Source organism: Sus scrofa, chromosome 8 (assembly GCF_054392235.1).
Source record: "Sus scrofa isolate SSC_HxYL_T2T_F1_AM1 chromosome 8, Sscrofa_HxYL_maternal_Yorkshire_Landrace_v2.0, whole genome shotgun sequence".
NCBI lineage: Eukaryota > Metazoa > Chordata > Mammalia > Artiodactyla > Suidae > Sus > Sus scrofa.
Window position 1 is genome coordinate 37,032,119 of NC_139390.1, and position 16,222 is coordinate 37,048,340.

Below are 16,222 nucleotides of genomic sequence, written 5' to 3' on the forward strand. Positions count from 1 at the left end.
ATAGCAAAGTGAAACAGATTGACAGGTATAGAGAAATAAACTTGTCATCAGCAGGGAGGGGGAAAGAGAAAGGGGCAAAACAGAGGTAGGGGATTAAGAGTTACAAACTTCTATGTATAAAATAAATAAGCTACAAGGATATATTGTACAGCACAGGGGATACAGCCAATATTTTATAAGAACTTTAAATGTAGTCTAATCCATAAAAATATTGAATCACTATGTTGCACATCAGAAACTAATATAATATTATAAATCAACTATACTTCAACAAAAATAGGTAAATAAGTGGATTAATAAAAAGAATGTTGTCTTTATTTTCCAAAAGAACTGCTTTCATTAATTAGAAATAGTTTCTATTCCTTTAAACATTTTTAGATTTAAAAAGTATGGTTTGGGGAGTTTAATTGAGCTCTACCGATTTGGTATTGTCTCTCCTGCTTTTCCCCAATGAATCAAGTCCTCTCATGCCTGAATTAGCCTGACCAATTTCATTAGCAATCTCATACCAGTTAATCCCATCAATTTGCCTCAGTGTCAAAGAGTCCCCTGTGGCCCATAGTTTCTAAACATGTCACAACTTCGTTCAAGTAGTAGTTTGCACACTTGAGCCAGTTGAACATTTATAATGCACCTGGAAGAAAAATGATTTTAGCATTCTTGGCCAAAGTATTAATACCTTTAATTTCTTTCTGAAAACTACATTCTCCTTGGCATGCTTGTACTTTGGACAAATGAAGAATTAACAGAAAATCTGTTGCAGGGCTTCCTGTTTGTGGCGCAGTGGAAATGAATCCAACTAGCATCCAGAAGGATGCAGGTTCGATCCTGGGTCTTGCTCAGTTGGTTAAGGATCTGGCATTGCCGTGAGCTGCAGTGTAGGTCGCAGGCGTGGCTCGGATCCCGAGTTGCTGTGGCTGTGGTGTAGGGCAGCAATTGAAGCTCTGATTCGACCCCTAGCCTGGGAGCCTCCAAATGCCACACATGTGGCCCTAAAAAAAAAAAAGAAAAGAAAAAAAATCTGCTGTGTCAGAGAACTCAATACAGCGATTTTAAGCCTTTCTTTCCCATCTAAAAATAGAATACACCAAAGTGATATCATAGGCTTTATTATATGCAGATGTCACTGTTAATATTTATACCAAGGTGCAGATAGAAAGAATAATTAATTTAAAATTCAGTAAGTAGTTTCTCAGAGATGTAAACCTTAAATCCTCTCAAGGAGAATTTTCCTCTTTCACAAGCTTGTGAGAACAAAATGTGATAATAGATACAAAAGGCTATGAAAACCACAGAGCTCAGAACACACTAGGAGAAGGAAACTATTGTCATGGGTGGTACAATATACATAGTAAAGAAATTTTGCTGTGTTTTAAGTCTTTCCACATTGTCATTATCACAATTATCATGAGCGTCAAAAAGTTTTTAAGGTTATCAATCTTAACTCAATACAGCGATTTTACAGGTCCATATTTCTATTTATCATTGAGTCAGTTCCTAGATTAGGATAATAACCCTAGAAATGCATAAGAAGAAAATTTCTGAAAGGTACTTGCCCCACATCACCCACTTCCAAATGTAAAATATTAGCATACATAAATTTCCACTGAATTACTTCTTATTGCAAATAGGGTAAATTACAGCTGTAATTGAGAAACATGGTGTGATTTTTTTTTAGTCAATATTTATCGAAAACACAGTGAGTTCGTATAGACCAAAGATCTGACTACCTGTATATAGTTCTCTCTTTACAGCAAAAAAACAGTATCCAGACAGGGAAGGGGAAAAGTCTAAACACACACCCACCCACACACACACACACACACACACATGTTCACATATACTTATTTGGTCTATGCAGAGATCACTCATGTTTCTATTATCTTCTCCCATTCTCCATTGTTTACTTACCACAAACATTTTCAGAATTATTATTAGCGTATTATTTGTCATTATATTCATTTGTACATTAAGTTTTCCCCATCACACATTACAAGTTTCTTTATTAAGAAGAGCATGGAGTAAGGATTTCGCCTCATGGTCTCCTTGTGAGGAAATCCTCTGTATCACCCATGAGAGCTGGAGGCTGATGAGTATTCAGCCTGAGTACTGAAGAGTAACCTCTGGTGATGGTGCTGATCCACCTGGCAAAGTTTATAATAATGTACCTTTAGCTAGTTATTAATTTTCTTACATTGGATGAATGACAAGACCCCAACAATAAGACTTACGAAATAGACAACTGCTTATTTTCATGGTCATCGGGGTCCCCCTGCCTACAAGTTCTTTTATAAATATCCCCTTAAAAGTAAAAATGCTTATGGAGATGAATATGTACATTCCAAGTAATTTGGAGGTGTAATAGTCATCTTTAAATAGCAGCAAACAATTTGGAAGATAATATATTCGACTATTAGCAAGTTTTCTAAAGTACCCGCACCATAATTTCCCCAGTTAATTCTTGCATGAAACCAGTAAAATGCTATAGTTTTTCTTTCAGAAATGAGACATCCAAGACGCAAGGAATTAAGTTAGTTGCTCATAGTTACATAGCAAGATATTTTAGAATCTAAGGCCCAGAATATATCCATACATTTTCTTCCAAAAAGATATGATGTTAAGAGCTTGAAGAGGGTGTAAATGAGAATGCTGGCAATTGAAGAGAATTGTATATAACTCTGTGGGTTTTCTTTTTGTTAAATAAAGGTAAGGTACAGGGATGTTTTATGATTAATAGCAAAGAGCAAATGTCCTTGTCATTGAACGAGAAAGAATGGCTTCCAATTATTACAAAACTTTTCCTGAGTAAACAGTGTAAGTGTTCTCAAAGATAGTGGTTAAAGGACATTAGAACTAATTATCCAGAATAATTGAGTAAATGAATATTGTCTATCATTTAGAATATCTCAGAAGTGTATATATATCAATATAGGGACTTTTTTAAGTTTATACTACTTCTTTATTTTTTTTAATTTGTATAATGATTTTTATTTTTTTTCCATTGCACCTGGTTTACAGTGTTCTGTCAATTTTCTACTGTACAGCATGGGGACCAGCTGCATATACTTGTATACATTCTTTTTTCTCACATTATCATGGTCCATCGTAAGTGACTAGACATAGTTCCCAGTGCTACACAGCAGGATCTAATTGCTAATCCATTCCAAAGGCAATAGTCTGCATCTATTAACCCCAAGATCGCCATCCATCCCACTCCATCTGCCTCCCCCTTGGCAACCACAGTCTATTCTCCAAATCCATGATTTTCTTTTCTGTGTACAGGTTCATTTGTGCCGTGTATTAGATTCCAGATATAAGTGATATCACATGGTATTTGTCTTTTTCTTTCTGACTTACTTCACTCAGTATGAGAGTCTCTAGTCCCATCCATGTTGCTGCAAATGGCATTATTTTGTTCTTTTTTATGGCTGAGTAGTATTCCATTGTGTATATATATACCACTTCTTCCTAATCCATTCAACTGTTGGAGATTTGGGTTGTTTCCATGTCTTGGCTATTGTGAATAGTGCTACAATGAACATACAGGTGCATGTGTATTTTTCAAGGAAAGTTTTGTCTGGATATATGCCCAAGAGTGGGATTTCTAGTTCTATATATAGTTTTTAAGTTACCTCCATACAGTTCTCCATAGTGGCTGTACCAATTTACATTCCCCCCAACAGTAAAGGAGGGTTCCCTTTTCTCCACACCTCCTCCAGCTTTTGTTATTTGTGGACTTATTAATGATGGCCATTCTGACTAGTGTGAGGTGGTACCTCATAATAGTTTTGAGTTGCATTTCTCTAATAATCAGTGGTGTTGAGCATTTTTTGTGTGCTTGTTGGTCATCTACATATCTTCTTTGGAGAAATGTCTATTCAGGTCTTTTGCCCATTTTTCAATAAGGTTGTTGGTTTTTTTGCTGTTGAGTTGTATAAGTTGCTTGTATATTTTAGAGATTAAGCCCTTGTCAGTTGCATCGTTTGAAACTATTTTCTCCCATTCTGTAGGTTGTATTTTTGGTTTTTCTGTGGTTTTCTTTGCTGTGCAAATGGTCATCAGTTTGATTAGGTCCCATTGGTTTATTTTTGCTTTTATTTCTATTGCTTTGGGAGACTGACCTGAGCAAACATTTGTAAGGTTGATGTCAGAGAATGTTTTGCCTACGTTCTTTTCTAGGAGGTTGATGGTGTCTTGTCTTATATTTAAGTCTTTCAGCCATTTTGTGTTTATTTTTGTGCATGGTGTGAAGGTGTGTTCTAGTTTCATTGATTTGGATGCAGCTGTCCAGTTTTCCCAGCACCACCTGCTGAAAAGACTGTCTTTTTTCCCATTTTATATTCTTGCCTCCTTTCTTGAAGATTAATTAACTGCAGCTGTCTGGGTTTATTTCTGGGTTCTCTATTCTGTTCCATTGGTCTGTCTGTTTTGGTACCAGTACCACACTGTCTTGATGACTGTGGCTTTGTAATATTGCCTGAAGTCTGGGAGAGTTATGCCTCCTGCTTGGTTTTTGTGGTTCCATATAAATTTTTGGATTGTTTGTTCTAGTTCTGTGAAAAATGTCATGGGTAATTTGATACAGATTGCATTAAATCTGTAGATTGTTTTGGGTAGTATGGCCATCTTTATAATATTAATTTTTCCAAGCCAGGAGCATGGAATATCTTTCCATTTCTTTACATCTTCTTTAATTTCCTTGATTAATGTTTTATATTTCTCAGAATATAAGTTCTTTACCTCCTTGTTCAGGTGTATTCCCAGGTATTTGATTTTTTGGGGTGCAATTTTAAAAGGTATTGTATTTTTGTATTCTTTTCTAATATTTCATTGTTCGTATACAGAAATGCAACTGATTTCTGAATGTTAATCTTATATCCTGATACTTTGCTGAATTTGTTGATCAGTTCAAGTAGTTTTTGGGTTGAGTCCTTGGGGTTTTCTAGTATAGTATCATGTCATCTGCATACAGTGACAGTTTTAAGTCTTCTCTTTCTATTCGAATGCATTTTATTGCTTTTATTTGTCTGATTGCTGTGGCTAGGACTTCCAATACTATGTTGAATAACAGTGGTGAGAGTGGGCATCCCTGTCTTGTTCCAGATTTTAGTGGGAAGGCTTTCATTTTTTCTCCATTGAGTATTTTTTTTTATTTTTTTTATTTTCTCACTGTACAGCAAGGGGGTCAGGTTATCCTTAGATGTATACATTGCAGTTACAGTTTTTTCCCCCACCCTTTCTTCTGTTGCGACATGAGTATCTAGACATAGTTCTCAATGCTATTCGGCAGGATCTCCTTGTAAATCTATTCTAGGTTGTGTCTCCATTTATATTTGCTGTGGGTTTGTCATAAATGGCTTTTATTATGTTAAGGTATGTTCCCTCTACACCCACTTTGGTAAGAGTTTTTATCATGAATGGATGTTGGACTTTGTCAGTTGCTTTCTCTGCATCTATTGAGATGATCGTGTGGTTTTTGACTTTTCTTTTGTTAATGTGGTGGATGATGTTGATTGATTTGTGTATGTTGAAGTACTTTTCTTTTTAGTTTTTGTGAATGTAATGTTCAGTTTTGATTTGTGGTTGCCATGTTTTTTAAGTATGTTAACCCCTTCCTAAATTTGCTTGCTTTAGCATGATAGTCATATAGGCTCAAACACATCATTAAAATAAAAAAAGAATCTATATTTTCTTACTTTACTTCCCCACACTGTATGATTTTGAGGTCCTTTTTTTTTTTTTTTTTAACATCTTCATGTTTAGCTCTGTTTGCTGGCTTATTTAAGTGACTGCTTTCTAATTGTGGTTTTTCCCATCCTAATTCTTTTTTTTTTTAAGAGAAGTTCTTTCAGAATTTCTTTTAGAATGGGTTTAGAATTGCTGTACTCTTTTAGATTTTGTTTGTTGGAGAAATTCTTTATTTCCCCTTCTGTTTTAAATGATATTCTTCCTGGGTAGAATATTCTAGGTTGCAAATTTTTCCTTTCAGCACTGTAAATATATCTTGCCACTCCCTTCTGGCCAATAGTCTTTCTGTAGAGTAATCAGCTGATAGCCTTATGGGGGTTCCCTTATAGTGAATGCTTTGTTCTCTCTTGCTGCCTTTAGGATCCTCTATCTTTAAATTTTTGCCGTTGTTATTATAATATGTTTTGGTGTGGGCCTGTTTGGGTTCAACTTGTTTGGGGCCCTCTGTGATTCCTGTATATTGTCAGTATCCTTTATTTTTTTAAATTTTTAATTATTTTTTCTTTTCTAGGGCCTCACCCACAGCATATGGAGGTTCCCAGGCTAGGGGTCTAATCAGAGCTTTAGCCCCCTGCCTATGCCAGAGCCACAGCAATGCAGGACCTAAGCCACGTCTGTGACCTACACTACAGCTCACAGCAATGCCGGATCCTTAACCCACTGAGCAAGGACAAGGATCAAACCCGAAAACTTGTGATTCCTAGTTGGATTTGTTAACCATTGAGCTATGACAGGAACTCCAATTATCAGTATCCTTTAGATTTGGAAAATTTTCAATCATAATTTCATCAGACATATTTTAAATACCCTTTTCTTTTTCTTCTCCTTCTGGAATTCCTATTATTTGTAGATTGACCTGCTTTATATTATCCGATAGGTCTCATATTGCTTTCATGTTTTTTCATTTGGTTTTCTGTCTGCTGTCCTGATTGGGTGATTTCCATTATTCTATCTTCCACATCACTAATTCATTCCTCTTAATCATTCATTCTGCTCTTTATTGCCTTTAGCTCAGTTTGTATCTCTGAAAATGAATTTCCTAGTTTTTCTTGGCTCCTCCTTATATTTTTCTAGTTCCTTTTTAAAGGAATCTGAGTTGCTGTTCATATCCTCTCTTAATTCCTTCGGTATTTTCAATATCTCCCTTTTGAACTCAATGTCTGTCAGACTGCAGAGGTCTACTTCATTGTTGACTGCTTTAGGTGAATTCTCCTGTTGCTTTAACTGAGAATGGTTTCTGAGCTTCTTCATCTTGCTTGTGTTTTTCTTTTTCTGTGGGTTTGAGGAAGTCACACTGTAGTCTTATAAGGCTACTTATATGCAAGAATACACCTTTGTATTTTTGGGGGGTACTATTTATTTTTGGTGTGGGAGTTTGAATATTTGCTGTCTCTTTCTTTGGTGTTAGCAGGCTGTTATCCCCAGGATGCTCAGTGTGTTTTCAGGGAGGAGGAGGCAATGGCTACTACGGCCAGTAGTCAGTGCCTGGTCATTGGGCTCTCAACAGCAGCAAGGACCTGCAGGAAGGTGGCACAGCCTACTTCTAGATGCAGGTCCCTGGGAAGCTGTAATGAGCTGTAGGCAGATCTACAAGGTGACCAGAGCATTTGGCAGTAGCAGCAGCAGCAGGGTGTGTGAGTTCCCAGGGGAGTGAGAGCAACAACAGCTTATGTTTGATTGCAATGCCCTCCTCTGAGATGACTGGAACCACAGGCAGTGCCTGTTCAGGGACCCCCTAGTGGGAGCGGGCCATGACCATCTCTAGAGCCAGTGATAACTGCAGTGGTTTGTCCCTGCCACCTGTAGACCATGCATGAAGCACTCCATCTCACTTAACCCACATAGGAGGTGCTGTACAGGCTGCTCCTAGTTGCAGGATCCTGGGAAGTGACAGAGATCAGGCATGTGGATACTGCCCTGGAGCATTTGGCAGTGGCAGCAGCAGGGCAGATGTGTTCCCAGGGGTGCGAGAACACCAACAGGTATGTTCAGTCACAATGCCCTCCTCTGTGGTGCCCTTGAGGTGAATGGGGGTGCAAGTGGTCTGTTCACAGACCCCTAGTGGTGGTGAGCCACTCCAACCTCTGGAGCCAGAGATAACTGCAGTGGTTTGCCGCCACCTCCTGTAGACCATGACAGAAGCACCTCATCCTGCTTCTCTCCCACAGGAGGTGCTGCACAAGCTGCTCCTAGTTGCAGGTTCCTTGGAAGAGACAGTGATCAAACGTCTGGGCACTGCCAAGAGTGTTTGGCAGTGGCAGCAGCAAGGCGGGTGTGCTCCCAGGGGAGCAAGAGCAACAACAGGTGGTGTTCCATCACAATGTCTTCCTCTGTGGTGCCCTTTAAGGTGGTTGGGGCTGCAAGTGATTTTTGTTCAGGTATCCCCAGTGGCAGCAGGCCACGCCCACCTCTGGAATCAGGGATGACTGAGGCGGTTTGCCCCCGCCACCTGCAGACCACGCAAGAAGCACCCTGTCCCACTTAGCCCACACAGGAGGTGCTGCACCTACTGCTCCAAGTTGTAGGGTCTTGGGAGGGGACAGTGACCAAGTGTCTGGGCACTGCCCAGAGCGTTTGGCAGTGGCAGCTGCAGGGCGGGTGTGTTCCCAGGGGAGTGAGAGCAACAGCGTATGGTGCTTGGTTGCCCTCTTTTTTTTCTTTTTTGCCAACCCCTGAGGTGACTGGGGTCGCACGCAGGTGGAGCCCATTCACAGGCCTCCGGTGGTGGCAGGCCATGCCTCCCTCTGGCCTCTGAGATGACCGCCACAATCTGTCCCTGCTGCCTATAGATCATGCAAGAGGCACCACGTCACACTTAGTCCCCTGATTCCCTCAGCCCACACAAGAGGTGCCTGGCCACCTGTAGCCTGCACAAGAAGCGCCCAGCCTTCCCTACATGAGCAAGAGTCCTCTCGCCACCCGTAGCCTGCGCCAGAGCTGCCCTGCCCTCTGAGAGCCTGTGGGCATGCGCACACTCTGGTGCAGGGCGCTTCCTATGGCGGTCTGCCCTCTTCTCTCCCTCCCCAACAGTGGCGCCTTCCCTCTCCTGGGGGGTCCAGAACTTCTCCCAGGTTTGCTCTGCTCTGGCGTTCCCTCTGCTGTGGCGTTCCCCTCCTCAACCCATGGCCTATCACTCCCCCACCAGTGGCGCACTGCTCCTTAGCCCCTCAGGCTGTCCCCACACAGCCAGCCCCAGTCCTCTCCCTGGAACTAACCTGCGGAGCCTAAGTCTCAGCACCCAGCCCCCGCCCGAGCCTCTCAGGCTGTGGTGTCCAGGCCAGTGTTTCAGATGATCTGTGCGGCTCTCCCTCTGCGTTGCTCTTCTCAGTCCAGCTGCTGCGCTTTTCTCGGCGACTTTTGAGGTGCATCTGACTCGGCTGATCTTAAATCAGTTAGGTGGGTTCCTTTTCTCTTTCACAGCTCCCTCTCAGGAATGCTAGTCCCATCCTGATTCCTTTTCTCTCTCTTTTTTCCTTTTGTTCTATCCCGTTATGTCAAGAGTTTCTTGCCGTTTTTGGAGGTTTAAGTTCTTCTGGCAGCAATCAGTTGATGTTCCGTGTGAGTCGTTTTACATGCACATGTGTTGTTTTTTGATGTGTTTGTGGGAGAAGGTGTGCATGACCTCTTACTCCTCCACCATCTTGCTCTGCCCCCCATATAGGGATCTTCATGAAGTGTAGTTTGCCCAGATGTAAGGCATTATCTGAGTTAATGTTTCCCCAATGCAAGTGGCATAGATAACAATGGCAGTACACAAGAGTTTTGCAGGAATTATGCAGTGTTTTCCTAACTGTTGCTAAAGAATTCTGCTAAAGCTATCAACAGATAAATGTCCTTTTAAAAAAAGTGAACCTTCTGTTTTCATTGTATTTGGAGCCACATCTTAAGTCTTTCTGGTTTCACTGCTCCCTCTTATTTTTTTAATGGTCAATTACCCTTTGTATGCATAGAGTTCTTTAAAAACAGACAATTAAAGACATCACCTTTCCTCTCCTGTAAGCTTGATGCATTTATTGAATCCAAATCTTCTCGTCTCTCACTGCAAGAGGAAACATGGGCATAAAAAAAGTGCAAAGGTACATCCTTAGAGAAGGTGGGGAAATAAAGTACAAAACCAACTCTGAACTCAAACCAATACCTGAATCAAAGCAAGAATGAGGTTCGAGAGGAATTCTTAAGCATTTCCACCATTGATGTCTGTTTCTTAGGCCAAATAAATATCTCCATCCATGCATGACATATAAACTACTTTTCAGGGCTAATAGACAAGTTGTAATTTGATAGAAAGATTCAGATAATGGACATTGACAACCTTTGTAAGGTAAACAGCATTATTCATTCAAAAGGCATTTGCATTTAGGAACTCATCCTCTCCTTTTAAGCTGCACCCACTTTTAGTTAAGATTTAACCAACATACCCCTCCAAAACAGTATGTAAATATAATATCCAGGGGCAGATTTTTGTGGACATGAATCTCTAGGTACAACTTCCCTTTATGACCTTCTTCATGATATCTTTACCTTAATGCCAAACCTTAAAATTCATTTAAATGGATTTCCTCTCTACTGATACAAATACTTCTGCATGCATTCAACAATTGCTCTGGTACTTCTAACCTATAGGTTGCCCTATACTTGGAGTGCAAATTTCAGTATATTCAAATGTAACCTCTTGGAGGAGAGCAGCATGGTGGCATCTGCAGTACCGCATGCTATCACATCCTTAACAAAAGTCCTGAGATGCTGCTGCTGCTGATGATGATAAGGATGATAGTAAAATTCTTTTTTTATTTCCTTTCTTTTACAGGATTATACACTCACTATGTATTTCCAGCAGTCTTGGAAAGACAAAAGGCTTTCTTATTCTGGAATCCCACTAAACCTCACGCTAGACAACAGAGTAGCTGACCAACTCTGGGTACCAGACACCTACTTTCTGAATGACAAGAAATCATTTGTGCATGGGGTTACAGTGAAGAATCGAATGATCCGACTTCATCCTGATGGAACAGTTCTCTATGGACTCCGGTAAGCAACTTTATGTTGCCTGTTTTTACTGTTGATGTTCACATTGTTTTATTGTTTACTTTGGAAGTGGGCAGAGGGGAGAGAGGCAAGTAGGTGAATATATAGACTCTTTAATCTGTAAAATAAAATAATATTAAAGATCAGAAAATCTCTTTAGAACAGTTTGAGCTAAATCTAGACAACCTTGTCCATCAAAGGTAAGTGAATTATTTACCCTGACCTTCAAATAATAAACGTAGTAATAAGAATATGTCTGTTAGATTTCACATCTAGTTTATTCTAGACGTTACATCTTTAGCCAACTGCATCGTTATCTCAGACCCACTCAGACTCAATTACAGTGTGTTCTAGGTATTCACTATAGTTACTTCATTATGAAATGGAATTGGGAAACAGTATTTTGAAGAAATAGGAAAATATTTTTAGTGACTTTGAGAAGATTCAGAGTGATTTTATTCCTTTAAGTCTCTACCTTTTCACTTTTTTGGAATGTATACGATCCACATTAAATTAATTTTTGTGTTTGTTATGAGGTAAGGGTTGAGGTTCAGTTTTTCCCATATGGCTATCCAGTTATTCCAGACCCATTTGCTAAAAATAAAAAGATTTTGCTTTTCCTATCAGATTGTGTTGGTACCTTTGACTGGATAAATGGGAGTCTATTTCTAGGATCCATTCTGTTCCATTGTTCTTTTTGTCCATCCTTAAGATAGTAGCACACTATTTTAATTACTATAACTATATGGTAAGTCACGAAGCCGCATAATGTAAGTCTTTCAACTTTACACTTATTTAACTGCTTTGGAAATTCTAGGTCCTTTGTATCTCTCTATAAATTTTAGAATCAACTTGCCAATTTCTATCCCAAATGTCTGCTGGGGTTATAACTAAGATTGCACTGAATCTATAGATAAGTTTGAGGAAAATCGACACTTAAAATTATCAAGTTTTCTAATCCGTGAATATAATGTATCATTATATATTTAGGTTATCCTTAATTTCTATCAACAATGTTTTTACTGTAATGTTTTGTTTTATTTATTTTTAAAGAATCAAATATAAAAAATATTCTATACTTATAGAGGTAAATTATTAAACCCTCATGTAGTTAAGGGTTTATTAAAACTTTTAGGCTGCAATTCAAATCAGCTTCCACTTTTATCAAAGAAATATCTGAATTGTGACATTGTTATGGTGGGATGTGTAGAGTGGTGGTGCTTTAAACTTTGTTGTCACCTTTTGTGATCCCTTTGCGAAGCTATTGAAAATTTCCTATTATTTTAGAGTATTCATAAACCCCCTAAGCCCTTTTATATAGCATCAATGCTAAGCTAAAACTATAGTTTAGGGGCAGAAGTCTAAAATTAATGTGTGTGCAATATCCAAAAACATGAAGTGTGTAAAGAATGTATCTATGATAAAACTTTTGAACTTAACTTAATGGTTCATTATTTAGTTGATAGCTTTGGTCCTCTTTTGCACAGTAAAATAGCATCAGATGATCTTGGCAAAATGATCTTTGGAATTTTCCCACACTTTCAGTACCCCAGGAGCTGTCAACTCTAGTTAAAAACCTCTGACCTAAAAATCTTCTCAAAAATGGTGAAACAAAATAACAATTCCCTCAAGTATATTGTTATTACTGCAGTCAAAAATCTAATCCAAGAGCAGTTGTGATCATTAGTGATGGTTCATGCACTGGAAATCAGTTGTAATTTGTCTATTACCTATGTAGCTTCTATTACATATAACAAAGGTGTAAAGTGATGACTTATCCTTCTAAAGTATTCTGGGATAATAATTCTATGACTCAACGTAGTAGGCTGGTCAACCACAACAACCATGTAATGTGTGGTCATCATATGTGATTAGTCAAGAGTTTAAAAAAAGTTGTTTTATTTAAAAAAAAAAAAAGACAAGATTTTTTTCAAACAAGAAGGTGGGTTGCATTCTCAGTTTACCGAGTCTCACTTCAGGCTTTTTCTAAATTATCGCAGTCTCTACCAATGGCAGTGCTGCAGAGGTAGAAAAATATTTGAGAACTAAGAAGTTGAACATGTCTCAGTTTAAACTGAGAAATCCAGGAGTTCCCATTGTGGCTCAGCAATGACAAACCCAACTAGTATCCATGAGGATGCGAGTTCCATCCCTGGCCTTGCTCAGTGGGTAAAGGATCTGATGGTGCTGTGAGCTGCAGTGTAGGTCACAAATGTGGCTCAGATCCTGTGTTGCTGTGGCTGTGACACAGTCCAGCAGCTTACAGCTCTGATTGGACTCCTTGCCTGGGACCTTCCGTATTCTGAGGGTGCAGCCCTAAAAAGATAAAACCAAAAATAAAACTGATAAATATGAGGCACAGAAGCGGGGAGGGCCTGATCTAAGAGCACAACAAAATAATGGCAGCGTTAGGACTAAAATCCAGGTGTTCTGATTCTATACCTGTGCTTTGGGCCGCACCCACGGCATATGGAGGTTCCCAGGCTGGGGGTCTAATTGGATCTGTAGCCGCTGGCCTACACCAGAGCCACAGCAATGCCAGATCTGAGCCGTGTCTGCGACCTACGCCACAACTCCCGGCAACGTCGGATCCTTAACCCGCTGAGTTAGGCCAGGGATCAAAACCGAAACCTCATGGTTCCTAGTTGGATTCCTAGTTGGATAACCTCTGAGCCATGATGGGAACTCCTATCCCTGTGCCTTTCTTACTCCACTGTCTTGCAAATGCACTTGGAAGTCAGTATTGCCTTCCAAGTTGCATAGTATTGTTTTCTCCTCTCTGCAACCAAGCCGCAGCTTTGTAGCTAGGAACCCACCAACAGATCTCTCCAGGAAAATCACAAAACCTTCATCTATCACTTGGACTCTGATCTCTTTCATCAACTTTCCCTATAAGAGCCCTGCACGTGTTCTGCTATCTCTCCCCGCCTTCTCTGTCTTCCTCTCTATCTCTTTCCTCACAAATTTGTTTTTCTTTTCCCTAGATCTTATAAATATTCTGGTAAAACCATAAGGCATAAGAAAGAATGATAACTGGAGTCACCGGACCAAAGTTGGGCTCCAATAGTATACATACATCAGATCATATCAATCCCACCCTGGAAAAAAAAAAAAAAAAAGACAACCCACACAAACAAACCATTCATGTTTTCTCGGTTCCCATAAATTAAGGTTTCATTTTTCTGTCTGGAATCTGAGAACCTCTGCCTATGGCCAAAATGTCTTTCCCACATTGTTATCCACTTCCTTCCTCTAAGAAGCCTAAACATTTATAGAACAATTTACTCATTTCTCTAAGCATACCTAGGCATACTCCTCCAGGCCCATGAGATTTGTAATTCTCTTAAGATGTTCTATCTTTCTGTGTTTTAGAGTTATTTTCCTGTGATGTAAATAAGATTATATATTTTTTGAAAATGTGAACTGCATTTCTTTAACTATTGTATCCCCTTTCTCCAACCAAACAAACGTCTGAAACGTTGCAATGAAAATTTGTAGGATGTGGTCACCGGACTGACAAAATGTCAGCTGCCACATTTCCTATATCTAAATCAAGGCTTTGAACCAAAGAACAATTATCACTATTAATGACCAGATGTGTTCTGCCTCTTGTCCAAACACGATCCAGCTGGCTGAAAACACTGATTGTCTCCAAGGCCTAGTGCTGTGGGTGCTGAAAGGTTGTGTTTATCTTTCCCTGAAAATGGCAGGCATGGAACAACTCAATTCTGGGAAGCCATTTAGTGGTGCATTTAAACTCCTTAAATTGATCTTCCTTTTGCCTTTCCCTCCTAACATTCGCCTTGCTTTTCTTTCAAAATTTCACAAGGTTATTTTTCTACATCTTCCACCAAAGGTGAGCCCAGGGCCAGGTGGTTTGGAAGGGCTACGTGAGAATGGGGAATGGAAAGGGTAATGTCAAGCAGAGCCTTCCAGCTCACGTTGGGACTTCATACACGTGTTGTATACATATCACATCTTTTTTTTTTTTTTTAACTTTTTAGGGCCGCACCCTCAGCATATGGAGGTTCCCAGGCTAGTGGTTGAATTGGAACTGTCCCTGCCAGCCACAGCCACAGCCACACCAGATCCGAGCCATATCTGCAACCTATACCACAGGTCAGGGCAGTGCCAGATCCTTAACCCACTGAACAAGGCCAGGGATTGAACCCATGTCCCCCTGGATACTAGTCGGGTTCGTTAACCACTGAGCCATGAAGGGAACTCCCACATCACATCATTTTAATATTGAAAGCAATTCAACCAATATCCAGGTATATAAATAACTGAAACTGTACTATCCATCAGGCACTATGCTAAATGCTTTACCTATATTGTCATGATTAATCTTGACCACAACACTATGAACTTTGCATTATTATGCTAATTTTATAGATACCAACACTAGGAGAGCTAAAGTAATTTTTCCTGTCTCGTAACTTATGAACTTTTCCAAAGCAAATCCAAGTAGGTACACATATTGCGTTTGGCTTGTAAACCTATCTAAAATTTCTTTTACTCTGTTTCCTGTTCCTTCATTTTCCTTCCATAAATATTTTTTCTTAAGAAACCATGCTGTTTTTTGTGATTACATCCTTTGTTGTAAATGTGTTCTTTTATGCCACATATTTGAGGCTTGATCAGATTTGGATTAGTTATTTTGTTGTGCTTTGGCCAGGCTGCTTCATAAACCAGCTATATTGTGCATTTTTATCAGGTCCGCCTGTCTGTTTTTGTGATATGAACATTGATGTGCTGATTCAGACATTGACAATCCAATCTATCCATAATTGTAATTCCATGGATTTTTATGTAACAGCATGTGTCTAGCGCTGCTATAACAAAATGCATGAGTTAACAGAAATTTATTGCCCTCCAGTTCCTACCAAGGGCTGTGAAGGAAAGATCTATCCCAGGCCTCTCTCCTTGGCATAGAGATGACTGCTCCCTGTGTCACCTTTCTTCTATGTGTATTTCTGTGTCCCTTTTTATAAGGACACCCATCATGTTGGATTACAGCTTACCTTAATGATCTCACTTTAATGCAATTACTTTTGTAAAGACCCTTTCCTTCAAACAAGATCACATTTTGAAGCCCTGGAGGTTATGACTGCAACATATGGATTTAGGGGGACACAATTCACTAATGATTTTAGCAGCCACTGATAATCTTTGTCTAAAACTATTTAGAGTTTACAAAATGACCAAATTCTTATTTATTTAATTTTTTAAAATGATTTTTGTTTTTTCCATCATAGCTTGTTTTACAATGTTCTGTCCATTTTCTACTGTACAGCAAGGTGGCCCAGTCACACATACATATATACATTCTTTTTCTCACATTATCACATGCTCCATCATAAGTGACTAAACATAGTTCTCAGTGCTACACAGCAGGATCTCATTGCTTGTCCATTCCAAAGGCAATATTTTGCATCTATTAATCCCA

At 39.4% G+C, this 16,222-nt stretch overlaps 1 protein-coding gene across 1 annotated transcript in view; it reads left to right on the forward strand.

Moving 5' to 3' along the window:
* Window positions 1-16,222, forward strand: part of GABRB1 (gamma-aminobutyric acid type A receptor subunit beta1) — a 372,879-nt gene that overhangs the window by 130,582 nt on the left and 226,075 nt on the right. Inside the window, exon 4 of the mRNA XM_003356910.6 lies at window positions 10,556-10,776. Coding sequence (XP_003356958.4) covers window positions 10,556-10,776 — 221 coding nt within the window. The remainder of the gene's footprint in view (window positions 1-10,555; window positions 10,777-16,222) is intronic.